This window comes from Mustela putorius, unplaced genomic scaffold (genome assembly GCF_011764305.1).
Source record: "Mustela putorius furo isolate JIRA1106 unplaced genomic scaffold, ASM1176430v1.1 tig00000083_pilon_pilon_pilon, whole genome shotgun sequence".
NCBI lineage: Eukaryota > Metazoa > Chordata > Mammalia > Carnivora > Mustelidae > Mustela > Mustela putorius.
The window spans coordinates 43,344,635-43,360,645 of NW_025421273.1; the positions used below are offsets into that span (position 1 = coordinate 43,344,635).

The 16,011-nt window shown below is 39.3% G+C and overlaps 1 protein-coding gene across 1 annotated transcript in view; it reads right to left on the reverse strand.

Moving 5' to 3' along the window:
• Window positions 1-16,011, reverse strand: part of RFC1 (replication factor C subunit 1) — a 77,746-nt gene that overhangs the window by 11,265 nt on the left and 50,470 nt on the right. The window contains exons 8-18 of the mRNA XM_004764011.3: window positions 15,801-15,888; window positions 14,286-14,569; window positions 11,802-11,909; window positions 9,595-9,774; window positions 8,325-8,429; window positions 5,733-6,135; window positions 3,842-3,954; window positions 1,955-2,069; window positions 642-751; window positions 278-415; window positions 23-118 (exon numbers count right to left, since the gene is read on the reverse strand). Of these exons, the coding sequence (XP_004764068.2) occupies window positions 23-118; window positions 278-415; window positions 642-751; window positions 1,955-2,069; window positions 3,842-3,954; window positions 5,733-6,135; window positions 8,325-8,429; window positions 9,595-9,774; window positions 11,802-11,909; window positions 14,286-14,569; window positions 15,801-15,888 (1,740 nt within the window). The remainder of the gene's footprint in view (window positions 1-22; window positions 119-277; window positions 416-641; window positions 752-1,954; window positions 2,070-3,841; window positions 3,955-5,732; window positions 6,136-8,324; window positions 8,430-9,594; window positions 9,775-11,801; window positions 11,910-14,285; window positions 14,570-15,800; window positions 15,889-16,011) is intronic.

The following is a 16,011-nucleotide window of genomic DNA, read 5'->3' on the forward strand; positions in this document are numbered from 1 at the left end:
ACACAACATGTATTTAATTTACCTGTCTGATATCTTGATTGGCTCCCAAAATTATTTCATTCATAGCTGGAGGGGGGATCTTCAAACCCTCTTTAAATGCAATAGACATCATAGCACCCTGAAATTGACAAAGGAGAATCATAAACTTTTTTTTTTTTTAATTCACATAATCAGTTATTTTTAGAATATTTATCAGGTACTTTTAAAGGTAACTTTTGAGAAATACCAAAAAATAAGAAGGAAAGTGTGATGGAGAAAAAAATTCCAATCATCATACCTTAATCTGTTCAACTCGAGGTCTTTGAAAACGAAGATCAAAACAATAATGAACCAAAGAGCGAATCTTGGGATGATTTCTATCATTGCACATACAAATAATGGGAATTTTTGTATGTTTTATCAGACCAATTAATTCCTAAAAGGCAAATTTGCAACACAAAAATAATTATTTAAAAACAACAACAACAACAACAAAATACTACACAACGTATGTATTTCAGGTTTTGAAAGCCTTGGCAATACACTTTAATTACTCTAAGTATTACAGCATCATTAGTTCTTGAAATATTTTTTTAAAAACACGCACACAACTACCACTAAAAATCAACGGTAAAACCACAGAACTGCAGTGCTTTCACTACCTGAATTCCTCCCCTGTCCTCACTGCCTGCCATGCCATCGACTTCATCCATGATGAGAGCATGTTTCGTGCTTATTGAATGGGTTGGCCCGCCTGACCCGTGCTGAGAAGCTATGGGATGCGACAAAAAAGAAACCTGTTCAAATGCTGTTATTTTGTTTAAAAAACATGTAAAATATTTTAAACCAAAATGCAAGAGGCACAAGCATATGCAGATGAAAAGAAATTCCACCTCCCACGTTTCCCCCCTCGGGTATCCTTATACATACTAAAAACATGGGTGCAAAAAAATACACAACTTGGTTTTATCAGTCAATATATTTTGGTGATCTGTTCCTTATCTGTAGATATAAAACACCTCATTTTTTAAGGCTGCTTAATAATATCCCATTTTACACATATCTATTAGTATCATAGTATCATAATCACTATCCATAGATAGTATCATAATCACTACCTATTGATAAAATATGAAGATGCTTCCAACCTTCTGCTATTCTAAATCATACTAAATGAATATCCTGATATATATCATTTTGCATATATACAAGTATATTAATTGCTAAATTCCAAGAGCTGGAATTTCTGTTCTAAAAGGTCTGTATAATGTAACTTTTGAAAAATACTGACAGACTACTACTCTCCAGAGTAGTACCAATTAACTAATACTCCCACCAGCTAGAGTGACCGTTCCTGGGCAAATTCTCTTTAATAATAATTTGCTACCATAGAAAGTAGCAAGACTTCTGTAGTTTGAGCATCTTATTTTTCCCATACACTCTGACCACACCAGACCACCAGCTACAGCCCAAAGCACTGTCACCGTCACAGTTTCTTCTCCTTTGCTACTGTCTTTGCCTATAGGACCTCTTCCACCACAAATGATCCTCTTTCAACCTCCAAGGCCTGTCAAACAAATATCACCCTTATCCTGGCTTTCCCGAGTGCCCCAAATCAAATCATTTCTTCATCTACAAGCCTCTATTACCTCACTCAACACACTGAATTACAACAATTTATTCACTACCCTCTTCACAAGATTCACCTGTGAATCCTCTAAAATAATGTGCAAAACGCATAAACATATCCATGTATGTGTTTTAACACACTCTTAGAAACTGCTAAGACCTGAAAAAAAAGGCTGGGGGCGGTGGGGGGAACTAGTGTCCTATAAGAGTTCCATCATTAGCCCCAGGATTTAGCAGGGTGCTTGGCACATATTAATGTTCAATACTGGTTCCTAAATATTTAAGTGAACTTGTTTTCCTTACATAACCAAAGAAAACCAAAATAAAAAATCAAATACCCACATACTTGAATAAAAGCCTGTGATGCTGGTATTATTCAGTGATTCAGCAACAATCTCCTTCAAACTGTTCTTACTCCGAGTGTCACTTGCATTCAGTTCCACGTAGCTATATCCCAATTCCTAATCAAAATATTGGAAACCGTTATTGTCACAATGCAAATTATTAACTCTCTCAAAAATAAAGCAACAAAAACAACATAAGGAGCCACGGATTAAAAAAAGAGAAAGACGATGAGATAATATACCTCACAATATTGTGAGATTTTTAAAATATATACATATATGCCACACGCACACACAAACAAGTGCCATCTTAAAAACACAGCTGATAAATCACTAATCTAGAAGAGTATATCTGAATAAGTAATTTTACTAAGTTTGCTTCTGAAAATCCTACAAAGAATTAAATACACCTATCCCTAGATTTCAATTTCAGATATAGAATTAATTTACTATAAGATACAAAAAGTAATTCTTGGCTCCTCAAGATAAAGTTAAATCATTTGTTATCAAACCATCCTGATACATAATCCTCCTACCAAGCTGTGAAAAATCAAGTTTTTCTGACTCATTTCCCAAAATTGATTATACTGATTATAGGCATTATAAAATGCCTTCCTGCAATTTCCCTCCAAAATAATGATAATAATGAAGGGAGAAAAAAGTCATGTTTACAACTGTAGAGACTAGGAAAAAAATGTTTTGTTTTGTTTTGTTTTAAGTTTACAATAGAATAGAAAATATATAGCTGTTCTATCAGCTGAAATATGCTCTGGCCCATAAAACAAGGGCAAAACAAAACCGCCAGCTTATAGGACAAGGGTTGGGAAATCCAGTCGTATATTTAAAATAAGTTTTAAACCCCTCATTCTGGGACATATGGGTGGCTCAGTTGTTTAAGCCTCTGCCTTCGGCTCAGGTTGATCTCAGGGTCCTGGGATCGAGTCCCGCATTGGGCTTTCTACTCAGCAGGGAGCCTGCTTCTCCCTCTGCCTGCCACGCCCCCTGCTTGTGTTCTCTTGCACGTGTGCATGCGGGTCTCTCTCTAACAAATAAGTAAATAAAACCTTTTTAAAAAAATAAAAGTAGGGATGCCTGGGTGGCTCAGTTGGTTAAGCAGCTGCCTTCGGCTCAGGTCATGATCCCAGCGTCCTGGGATCGAGTCCCACATCGGGCTCCTTGCTCGGCAGGGAGCCTGCTTCTCCCTCTGCCTCTGCCTGCCATTCTGTCTGCCTGTGCTCGCTCTCTCCCCCTCTCTCTCTCTGATAAATAAAATCTTTAGAAAAAATAAATAAATAAATAAAAGTAAATATAAAAATAAATTAAATAAATAAAATCTCTCCTTTTATCATTCTGATGCCCCTTCATGTATCCCTTCACATTCTGCACCATGACCTCTGGTTTGCTCTAGTGTCTCCTCCTCTCATGGTCCAGGATATGGCAGCCATAGAGACATGGGCAAAGGCAGGCTCCCAGAGCATGGGCCACCAGCCTCCTCTGTAAGCCCATTTCATTTGGCACATGAGGATGGTAGGAATACATATATTCAGTACAGAGAATTCTTACAATAGTATGTAAAATATTTCTATCCTTAAGAGTCTCTAAGACACATTTATATTACCCAAAAGATAATGCACCCAAGGGCTTAGCACACTGCCTGGCACACAGGTAAATATTACCTATTATTTTAATTACCAACATTAAGAAAAGGATGAAAATGACAAATATCCCCGGAACCAAGGTAAATTCTAAAAATCTGACTTTAGAAAAGTCTATATGCAGCAGGTTAAAATACAGGTACCACAGACCTACTAACGCACGCACGAGTATGTACCTGCCACACGCGCCGTTCCCGGGTCAGCCTTCCAACTGCATGACAGCACCGCACTCACCTGACAAACCAGAGCAGCTGTGGCTGTCTTGCCGACACCTGGAGGGCCTGAGAGCAGCGCTGCTTTAAAACTAGAGCCATCATCTTTGCCAGCAAATTTACCGAACTTTGCGGCTGGGGAAAAAAGAAGTTCCAGAGTGTTAACCTATATGCCCTAAGAGAAGTTCAGTATTGGCAGGAATCACTGCACACAAACCGAAAATCAAGACCAGCTCTCTGGTTTACCTCTAAATCTGCAGAGTATTTTCTACAAACCATGAACACTTCCAGAGCACTTAGTGAGACTCAACTAACTGCCTACCTCACTGACACCCAAAACGAAACACTAAAACTAACTCTAAAATTCTGATTTGAAACCATAATTGTAGGAGTTTCCTTTCCTACAAAAGCACAGGTCAGGGAGCTGAGTCATCTGGGCTCCAATCCTAACTCCCACTCCCCTAATCCCGCCGGCTCAGCGCTCAGCGGGGAGAAGAGATGCAACCTCCTGGGCCTATTTCCTCCCTCTGTAAAACGAGGGTGGCGACATCTGAGTCATCTGGGCTCCAATCCTAACTCCCGATCCCCTAATCCCGCCGCTTACCAGCGGGGAGAAGAGATGCAACCTCCCGGGCCTATTTCCTCCCTCTGTAAAACGAGGGTGGTGACAGTAGGTGCCCGGCATGGATACTGTAAGGACGAGCGTACTGAGCACTGAGCCAGGCACGCCTCAACGACCGTCAGCAAGCCCCTCGGCTACCGGATCACAGAAAGAATGCACTGAAGATGGTGTGTCTGCCACTATGCTGCCCAGCTCAACTCTAGAGCATTCTCCTCCCCTTATCACACGGGTGCCTGACTCATCAAGGGTGCTCCGTACAGACACGACGACGGAGAGAGAGAGATGGCTAAGCCTGCTACAGGAATGGGAAAAGGGACTCTAGTTCCCCCGCAGATTTATAAAGTCTTCTCCAGGAATACAAAGCAATATAACCCCCTTTATGGTAGATTTTATGTGGTCTCAGAAAAAGAAGAGGAGTCCAACTTAACCCTGCACCCTTACAATTACATCCTCTACCTGGCATAAATAAGCTGGCACATCAGCCAGTGTCCAGTGAGCAGACGGATATTGATAACCCAGCCATCACTCTGGGAATTCGCTGTGCTGCTCCCTGAATTTTGCCTTCTTACTTCTCACACAGTACCCTCCAGGGCCGCGAGTGAAGCTCAGGAAGACACTACTAACCTCTGTGACCTGAAGCCTCAGTTTCACCAATGTCCTGGACGTTAAATACAGAGTGTACTGTTCAGTGTCCCTGACCCACACACGGCGAAGCAGCGCAGGTACCAGAGCTCAGGCCCACCGAAAGCCAATGCGCCGCTGGGATTTTCAGGCTGCCTCGTCCGGGAGTGCGTCTCAGCTGTTGATCTGCACACGTCCCCTGCACCCCATCTCCCAGGCCCTCCCAGGGGCTTGCTCACACATCTGCAGACCTTGGTACCTGTACTCTCTACCACACAACGCTCTTGCTCCGCTTCGCCTGGCTAACTCCCACTTAGTTTCCAAGTCTTCGCTCGGCTCTCCCTTCCTCCGGGGCTGGGATGCACCTCCACGTCCCTGAGCACACACCTCCACGCTCTCCGCGCCCTCCACTCACCCCTACAACAGTACTTAGCACCACTATCTTCACTGCTGCTTCATCTATGTCCGTGACTGACTGTGAGCAAATGGAGGGAGGCGGCTCCGGTCACAAGAGCACCTCTGGGGTCCAGGACAGCGCCTGCACTCAGCGCACGCTTTCCATGTCTGCTGAGAGATGAGCGGCCCAACTATTCTACTCCCCCACAAACGTGGAACTGAGCAATCACATGGTGACAGACACACACAGAAATGAAGGAAGCTGTAAAATCACCGCGTTTCGTATCCTCGGACGGACTCCTGTGCCAGTTCTGGAGCCAGCGGAGGAGTTTGTTGGCGCAGCTCTGGTCCCCTTGCTGTCCGATTATGGTCTTGAGCGAGGTTGGCTTGTATTTATCCACCCAGAGCAAATGTTCCACTTTGTTTTTTTCACTGCTGTCATCAGCCAAATTCCTAGCCTGGCTGTCACCGTCTGTCTCCTCAGCCACCTGCTCCTCGAAGTCCAGGCATCTCCAAAACACACCTGTTCCCTTTTTTGGCGACTTTGTAGTGCTGTCCTTTTTGGGAGTCAGTCTGCTTTTTTTGGATTCTGATTCCTTCTTAGTTGGGCTAATTTTTCTTTTTCCTTGGTCTTTTTTTTGAGGTGTTCTTTCCAATTTGGACTTTTCTTTCTTCATCTTAGAAATTGGAAAGGTGAGGAAAAAAAGAAATCTGATAAGATTTACAGAGTATCTCTCCTGCTAAATGTGCTCTCTGGGGCAATCTGGGATACCCAAGTGAGCTACCCAATGTGGGTCTGATTGTTTTCAATAAACCCTGCTGTTGTGGAAATCACCACCTTCCAAACTTTATAAAAATTAACAACAAACACACCAAAAAGCATCCAAATGCCATTTTTTTTGGTGAGACCATATTAGTTTACAAATAATACATATCCTATAATCAGTCTGAAATCCAAGATAAAACATTAAGAAATTTTTGTTCCAACTTTGACTTGTTAAAAGTCAACACCTCCACAAAAACTTGTACACAAATATTCATAGCAGAATTATGATATGTAATCACACAATTACATTACTATTACAGCCAAAGGATAGAAACAACCCAAAGTGGCCATCAACTGAAGAATAAATAAACCAGATATGGGGACAGACACACTACACAGTGTCAACCACCAAAACAGGGGAGTAGAGTCTTGACACATGTACTTTAGTGCAGCTGGACCTTGAAAACATACGAGGTCAAAGAAGCCAGATACAAAGGGTCACAAGTTGCATCTTCCCCTGCAGATAAAATACCCAAAATAAGCAAATCCATGGAAATAAAAAAAAACAGAACAGTGGTTTCCAGGGGTTGGATATGAGGAATGATGGCTACCTGGCTATGGAGAGTGATAAAAATGTTCTAAAATTAGATACTGGTAATGATTGTATGATCTCGTGAATATACTAAAAATCTCTGACATACATCTTAACAGGGTGAATTTTATGGTGGGAATGTCTCAAAAAAGAAAAAAAAGGTGCCTCTTTGCCAGTGAGTGGATGCTGAAATTAACGGGTAAATATTTGAGGAGAAACAAGATATTACCACAGTATTCAAGTTCCCTCCAAGATATTTATGAGTTACACAGGGGAAAACAGTCACTTTACTAGTGGAGAAACCAGTCAGAAACCACCTTAATCAAGATTAACATCACCAATATGAAGACACATTGACTCAAGGTCGTGAGGTCGAGCCCCGCATCAGGCTCCACACTGGGCATGGAGCCTGCCTAAGATTCTCTCTTCCTCTCCCTCTGCCTTTCTCCAACCCCACCTCTCTAAAAAAAAAAAAAAAAAAAAAGAAAAGAAAAGAAAAGAAAAGAAAAGAAAAGAAAAAAGATGTATTAACATACACATCTAATATTATGTACTGAGAAGAACAAAATACCACTTCTGTGGAATCCTGCCAAAAATGTATAACCTCAATCTAAGCATAAGACATCAAAAAACCCAAACTTGGACACATTCTACAAAAGAATTGACTAGTACTCATGAAAAGTCTCAAGTCTGGGAGGCGCCTGAGTGGCTCGGTCAGTTGGGCATCTGACTCTTGATTTCAGTTCACTCATGACCTCAGTATCCTAGGACTGAGCCCCACATTGGGCTCTGCACTCAGCACAGAGTCTACTTCTCCCTCTCCCTCTGCTCCTCCCCCTGCTTACACACTCTCTATCTCTAAAGTAAATAAAATCTTTAAAAAAAAAAAAAACTGTCTCAAAGCCAGGGCACCCTGGCTTAGTCAGTGTGGCTTAATCAGCTAAGTGTCTGACTTGATTTTGGCTCAGGTACAATCTCAGGGTCATGAGCCTATGTCAGGTTCTGTGCTCAGTGGGGAGTCTGCTTCTCTCCCTCTCTCTCTACCCTTCCTCTTTCCCTCTGCCCCTCCCCCTGCTCATGCACACGTGCTCACTCTCTAAAATAAATAAATCTCAAGGCCACAAAAAGATAAAAGGCTTAGGAACTATCACAGATTGGAGGAGACATAGAAGATACCACAACTAAATGCAGTGTGGGATCCCAGAATAGAAAAAGGACAACGGGGGGTAATGTGAAGTTCAAATACCACCTGTACTTTTAGTTAGCAGTATGGTATCAGTGTTAATTTCCTGGCTTTGATAACTTTTTTTTTAAGATTTTATTTATTTATTTGACAGCCTAAAGCAGAATCCACCTGCTCAGAAGGAAATAAGGTAGCTTCATCTGTGGTAGAAGGGGAAGTTAATCTTTCAGGCAAAAGGACTTTAGACACTCATGAAATGTCTCTATGAAATAGGAAAGTTGTTATATATACCAACTTAAATAAATCAAGTTTATTTTATACAAACCTCAGCTTCAACTGCTATTTCATACTTAGACTTCTTGCCTGGCATAGTTCGAATCAGATTCAACAGGCCATCTTCATCAATAATATTTGTCCCCAAAGCTGCTGCCTATTGATTAAAAATATAAATCATTAAAACCATATCCTAACCATTACTTTGTTTAAAAAAAAAAAAAGGATAATTGTAGGGTCTGTTCATAGGTGAAAACCACATTTGTAAATTAGAAAAACTATAGTATTTTTAAAAACCCTATTCATGAAAAAGTACCATTAAACAAAGAAAATAACAAATACATCCCCTGAGAGTGACAGGTGGGCAATGGACACGTCATGTTAGCACTTCTGTGGACTGCTTTATCTTCTCTTCTACCCTAGGAGGGGCAAAGTCACTAGGGCCTTCCAAGACAGACTCGTTGGAAGTTTTTGTTTTCTCCCACCAACTTCCCTGTTAAAATAACTCTGATGTGTTCATCTCCAAGTGATGACTTATGACTAAAGAATCAGAAAAGTCCTCATCCTCCCCAAACTCCCTCATAAGCTATGAATAGCAATGTGACAGCTCTGGCCAATGAGACTTCAGGGGAATTCTACAAGAGCTATTTCCAGGAAAACTCTTTAAGGCCAATCACAGTTAGTGAGACATCTTGCCGCTGCTTCCTTTTCTGCCTTAAATGTGAATTTGAATGCCTACACTTATCTTGCAACACAAGGCAACGTGCACAGAACTAAAGCTGCCAGAAGGGTGAGAGAGATGGAGGACAGAAGTAGCCTAGCTACGTCACTGAGCTGTGGGGCTGTCCCCAGCAATCGTCCGCCTGTGCGATTCTTATTGGGTAAGAAAATAAGCAGCTATTCGCCAAACCACATGTGCCAGATATTCTGTTACTTGGAGCTAAACATAATTTTCCCCAACACTAAAAGAGCTTTCAATGAACAAAACTTAAGATGGAGACTACAGAGGCATATGCAGGTATATTTAGGACTGAAAGAAAAAGAAAAGTACATTTCCTTCTATCTTTGAAAAGTGATCTAAACTAGAATATTACACTAGGAAAGTCAACTAAACAGGAACTATGCCTTCAACTAGAAAACCAAAATCTTTAAGGTAAAGCCAAGAACACTTCTGTGGAAGAAACAATATAGGGATGAAATTACTTTTCCAATTTTTTTCTTCACTTGACTCTGTGTAGAGGGCATTACAACAAATGGTCCCAGTAAGACCCTGCCAAGGCAAGGAGGCTATTTCACTGTGCTGAGAAGACAGCAAGACCCACCTTATCACTCTTGGACTGTCCACTATCACGACCCATGACAAGGTAGTTTGTTTTCTTGCTGACATTTCCTGTTACTTTTCCCCCATAACGCTCAATTAGAGACTTGGCCTCATCTCGTTCAATGGACTCCAGCACTCCTGTGATTACAAATGTAAGGCCTTCCAAGCAATTTTCAGCTCCCTAAAAACCAAAACGTTCAAGCAGAGAGGAAATTACATGGTAGCCTTCCAAAGAAATATTTGGCATCAAAACTGCAGGAAGTTGATTTTTCTCATCTGACATCATAAATAATCTCAGCATGAAAAATTTGCAGGAAATTCACAGCATATAAGCAGAACCTGAAATTAAAGTCTGAGAAATCCTTACGTAGGTTAACATTTAATAAACTTACAAAACCAGCAATGAAAAATATACATCCAAGACAGTTCACAAACCTTATTAAAATTATCCATTCATACTACTCTCATGTATTTTTTAATATTTAAACCACTAGTTTACTTGCAAAGCTTTAAATAAACAACAAGATATAATCCACCTACAGAATTTGTTATTGTTAAAAAGGAAAGATTTGATTCTAAAAAGGTTAAACAAGTTTGAGCTCCTGCCCTTCTCTCTGACTGTTTACCCTATGACAGAAAATCTAACAACCTGCAAGTATTATCTCTTGATTAAAAGATAACTCGATATACAAAAGACACTGGACAAAGAGAACCGGATAGAGGAGACATTTAATCTTAACTGGAACTGGGTACAGTTATAGGCTCTTTTAACCTTTCGCAGTGGTTCAATAAAATGATTCAACGAAGCAAAATGAAAATTATGTAAACCATTCCAAGAGACTTATTTCCCTTTGAATAGAGAACTGAGATCAACATGGACTCAAAACAAGCCTGAAAGGAAAAAGTTAAACAAAATTCAAAGACTGCCCCATTACATGTTCAATCCTTCACCATTCCAGTGAAGAATCTTTCTTGATGGGGGAAAAAAGCTATGAATCTGCTTGGAGAGAAAAGGTTTGATTAACAACATCTCAAGGTCCCTTCAAGCCCTATATTCTAGGACTGAAATGATCTTGTGAACACTAAAGTATTTAAATTCTTCTCAACAAATTCAAAATGACCCTGGAAAAGTCCACATGCAAGCCTCTTTCCCACACCTTAATCGCCTACCCTGAACTATCGCCCATTGTGGCTCTGAATATATATCTTACAACCAATCTCAGCATTTTTAGCCTCTCAACCAAACTTTTCCATTCTAGAACACTTACTGCAGGCCCAGCATGCGACCCAGTATCCTCAACCTCTATTCAGTACTCCCTCCAGCACCTTGCCTCCACTGAGTCCCCTAAGGACTCCACTTTGCCTAAAGTCTCTCAAGAAGGAGCACCTGGGTGGCTCACTCAGATAAGCGTCCGCCTTTGGCTCAGGTCATGATCTCAGGGTCCTGGGATCGAGCTCTGTATCAGGCTCCCTGTTCAGCTACTTCTCCCTCTCCCTCTGTGCCACCCCCACCCCATTTGTATGCTCTCTCTCAAATAAACAAAATCTTAAAAAAAAAAAAAGTCCCCTCAAGCAGATGAGCTTGCTGAGTCTTTCTTAGAGTCTGTCTTACACCACATGCAAGAGGCAAGGCTAACACCTTCCTCTAGCCTCCTACACAACCCATCAGCCCCTTAACATTCACCCTTATCCCTTTATCAGGAAACTACTAATTTCCATTTGTGATCTGATTCCTCTCCCTTTCTACCGCCTCAGAAACCTCATACTACATTTGATTATCCTTCTCGTTCTGGTATGCTTCAATCTCCCTTTCTGGTGGGTCCATACTATCAGCAAAACGTACTGGTCTTGTGACCAAAGTATTCCTCAAAACTGAGCCCCGCTAGGGTTGTGGATTACTTAAAGGAAAATTCTTCTTTATAGAATCAAGCTGTAATTCGTAACACAAATAAATATCCCTAAATCACAAAGATGGCGACTGAGGCTTTTCTGTTAAATTTTTTTAAGTAATTTCTAACCTCCAACAGGGGGGCTCAACCTCACAACCCTGAGACCAAGAGTCACACATTCCACAGAGACTGGGCCAGCCAGGCACCCTTGTGTTAACTGTTAAATATCAATTATCTACTGCTGGGAACACAGTAAATACATGCATGGACCCAGCGGCCAGAGGCCCTGACAGACTAGCTTGCCTCTCAACATTCATACCTTTGGTATTTCTTTGGAGCCCAGAGCTTTGGGACCTTCTCGATTTAAGTAGCTTCGATAAGCTTGATAATTAGTGCGTCTCTTCTCAGAATCTTCAGGACTTACAGACTTTGGGAAAGTGAGAAAAAAAAAAACTGAATAAAGTCATGCAAAATTCACATAAAATTAAAAATATGTATCACTAAATAAAATTAAGTCACTTCTATCTTTGGTCCTGAAATTAACATTTTAGCTACACAGGTACTTCCCAGTTTAGACATGTCTGGCTTATACACCTCCCTGCATCAGCTCCTCTCAAGCTTTTTGACTCTCTAAAGGCACATACTGCAAGGGCCTAATGCAAGATTAGGTATATGAGCCAAATTGCTACCCCCAAACAGAGAAACAAAAAAAGTATATTTTATTTCAAAAACTCATGTGGATTTCAAGTTCTTTTCCATAATATATTCATGCATATTTCAATGAAAAAATTAATTTTCCCTCAAGTATACTTGATCACACAAGAAGATACCCCATGTTAACCCATACCCTTGCACACCCCTAAAACAAAGTAAATGGCCCTGTATATGAGTATATGAGCACAACAGGCTGAGAACTGATGGCTTCATATACAGCAGGTTCAAACAACAGGCAAGCTTTGTTCCAAAAAGCTGATACATTTCCATATGCCACCACCTCCCTTCCAGGTTTAATCTCTCTTTTCTGTTTCTCTCGGGAGAACTTACTAAGGATCTACCTCGGAAAATTCTGGGTAAACTTTTCAAACTATATATCCTTGGACTCACTCCAATTTTCTGAATCAGAGATATGGGGTATGTCTAGGGCACGTGTATTTGGGGGAAAACATCCTAGATAATTCTGATCTGAGAACCACTACAAGAATGGTGTCGTGTTTTTTCTGCTTCCTATTTTTCATTTTTTTAACTTATAAGCCAGTTCAAATCCCTTTGAGAATTGAAAAAATATAATTTTTATACAAATAATTTTAATCGATAAAATAAGTAAGCCTCTTTGGCTATATGTAAGTCATCAGAGGCTGCTCCCAAACTCAAACCCTACTTTTTTAACAGTGGTTCTCAAACGCTGGAGGGCATTCGTATCCAATCTGAGCTTATTAAAATATACCTGTCCAGACTATAAAACCATATATTTAACAAGCTTCACAGGAGAGTCCAATGCATACCAAAATGGGAAAATTATTCATTTATAACATTAATTCTACAAAAAATATAATTCTGAATTATAAACCACTTATAAAGTAACTTTGAAACACACCCATTTATGAAGTCCAAATTTAACCAAAGAAGACTGAATTTATTAAACCCTCAGATATTCTCCAAACTGCTAAAAGTAAAAGTTCTAAGTCATTTCTATTCCACCTTTGAAAAATAAGGTGAAGAGTAAAGTAACATTTAAAGATTTCTTCTCCTTTAATAAAAATAGACCGGCCTCTATAAAATGAACATGCTTAGTATGCCTGAAGAAAACATTCATCCACCAGATAAGTATTTAGTGAAGAAAAATTAGAGACCAAAAATTTAATTGTTCCCTTAACTATATTTATGAGCACTAACCACAACCAAAAGCATCTAGAAATCACCATTTCACTGTTCTGCACTAAAAAAATAATGGTGATGAGCAGTTAAAATAGACAATATTCTACTTTTAATTTTATGTGCCTAAGAGGCTTGAAGGAATAGTGGCTTCTCACTATCTAAGTTGGTTCCAAATTACAGATTCTAAGAAACCATTCAGTTCTCAAACATATACAGGAACAAAGATTTTGAAAAACATTCTGCATTATTTCATTGTTTTTTGCCTTTGCAAATGATTTCATTATTTCAACACTGTTACACAAGAGCAAAAAGGGGTACCCTCAGGACAAATCCAAATGATTTTAATAATAATAGCAAAAACATAGCACTTAGTATGTACCAGGCACTATTCCAATATTTCAATATTAACTCAGATACTGTTATTATCCCTATTTTCACAAACGAGGAAACCAATTGAAGAGAAAGGAAGTAACACATCTGTTCCATAGTGGGGCTACGTGATCTGACAATGCCTCCAGAGTCCGTGCTCAGAGCCACTGTGTTATTATACTGCTGTTTTCTGGGCCTCAGAGGACGAGTTTAAAGTTGGCTCTGCTACTTACTAGCTGCATGATCTTGGAAAAATTACTGAACTCTTTCATCAGACTGTTTCCTCCTCACCGAAAACTAAATAATAAAAGTAAGTCATCTCACAGGGTTGTTGTGAAGATTACATGAGATATTGTATGTATTAGTGCAATCTCCAATACACTCAATAATAAATATTGGCTAGTTTAGCTATACTAATAAGCTATACTGTACAAAAGCATCTAAGTCAGATAGCTTAAAAGTGCTATAATGATTTATAAGGCTAAAAATATAACTTGAAAGCAGTCAAACCCAAATCAACACATAGCCCCCAAATGATACACTTTTAGAAAATTTCTACCTCTTTTTTAGCTGGAGAACTTTTGGGTTTCTTAGGAGTTTTTGTCTGTCCTTTTAATTCAACAGCATTTTCTTTTCTTTTTGAAGCCATAGGCTCTGTTTCTTTATAAGAACTCTCTCCCCTTTTTTTCAAAAGGGCCACCTTGGAACTGGCTTTTGGAGAAGTTTCTCCTATTTTGTGAGGGGACGACTTCAAATGTTGCTGAGATCCTATCAAACTTTCACATTTAGATTGCTTCTTGGGACTGCAGTTCTTTCTGTCATCTGAAAATTGTTCTGTTTTTACTAGGAAGAAAGAAAACATTATGACTATTGTTTTGGGGAAAAAAGGTTCCCCAAATCAAGATTTTTTTTTCATTTTTCAACTGAATAATCTTAGTAGCATACAATGTCATATCATGATTTCTTAACATTCACATTAAGATTTTAGTTCTTTACACAGAACACTTACTAAAAAATTAAACATTTGTGCATTTTTATATAACCAGTTCAAATTAAGGATCTGTCTTTTTAGATATAAATAACTAATGGGGTGCCTGTTATGACTTTTGAAATATAAATGACTTAAGGGACAGCTATAAATGACTTATGGGGCATCAGTTAAGTATCCTACTCTTGATTTCGGCTCAGGTCAGGCTCTTAGGGTTGTGAGATCAAGCCCCGTGTCAGGCACTGCATTGGGTGTGGGGCCTGCTTAAGACTCTCTCTCTCCCTCTGCCCCTCCCCACTCCCCCACCAAAATAAATAAATAAATATAAATGACTCATCACTTCAAATGATATATATATCATTGATATATATATGATATATATAGATATAGTAAACTACATCTAAGGACATGGCCTTTACTCCACAGATAAACTTCAGTGACCTGAAACCTAACACAGAGAAAACTTACTGAGTAGAAGAAACTTAACACAGAGAAAACCTGACCCTCTCCCTCCCACTCTCTCCCTTTCCATGCTCACCCGAGGACACGCTCTCAAATAAATAAATAAATAAATATATTTTTTTAAAAATTTCTGTGTTTGTAATATAGTCTAAAAGCTCCAAATCCTGTAATTTCAAGACTATATGAATGAATTTATTTACAGGATTAAGACCATCTATACTAGCAGATGCTTAGATTATCAGGACCAGTAAAAAATAAAACCTACAGACAATCAGCAGGAGAGATTCAGATGACCTGGACAACTATGAGTCAACTCTATGAGCTCAAAACATCTAGTTCTCTGCCATGATACACTGAGGCCCATATTTTGCACTACACTTAGAAATTACCATTAATGTGAAACCAAGAACCAAAATACATTTTTTACTACAATCATAGACAGGCATTCAACACCAGCTAATATCCAATTACAGCTTTCAAAGTATCTAAGAAGAACATGGTTCAATACTACTATGAAATAATGTCTACCGAACAATATAAGGCAATTACTGAACAGAATGTTTAAACAAGTTATCATGAATTTTCTTCTGTAAATGTTCCAGCTTACTTTCCTGTTAGCATTACCTTTATAAGGAGATTTATGTTTTTCTGCTTTACTTAAATTGGCTTGGACAGATGAAAACGCTTCTCTCTCTCCTGGGTCCTTCCGAGCCTAAGAAAATTTGTGTCAAATGTGACAAATACTAAGAAAACTACTACCACAAAAATATGTTGTTCAAATTGACCAAAGTTTTAATTTAATTAACTTAAGTTTTAATTCTAAGCTTAAGGGTCA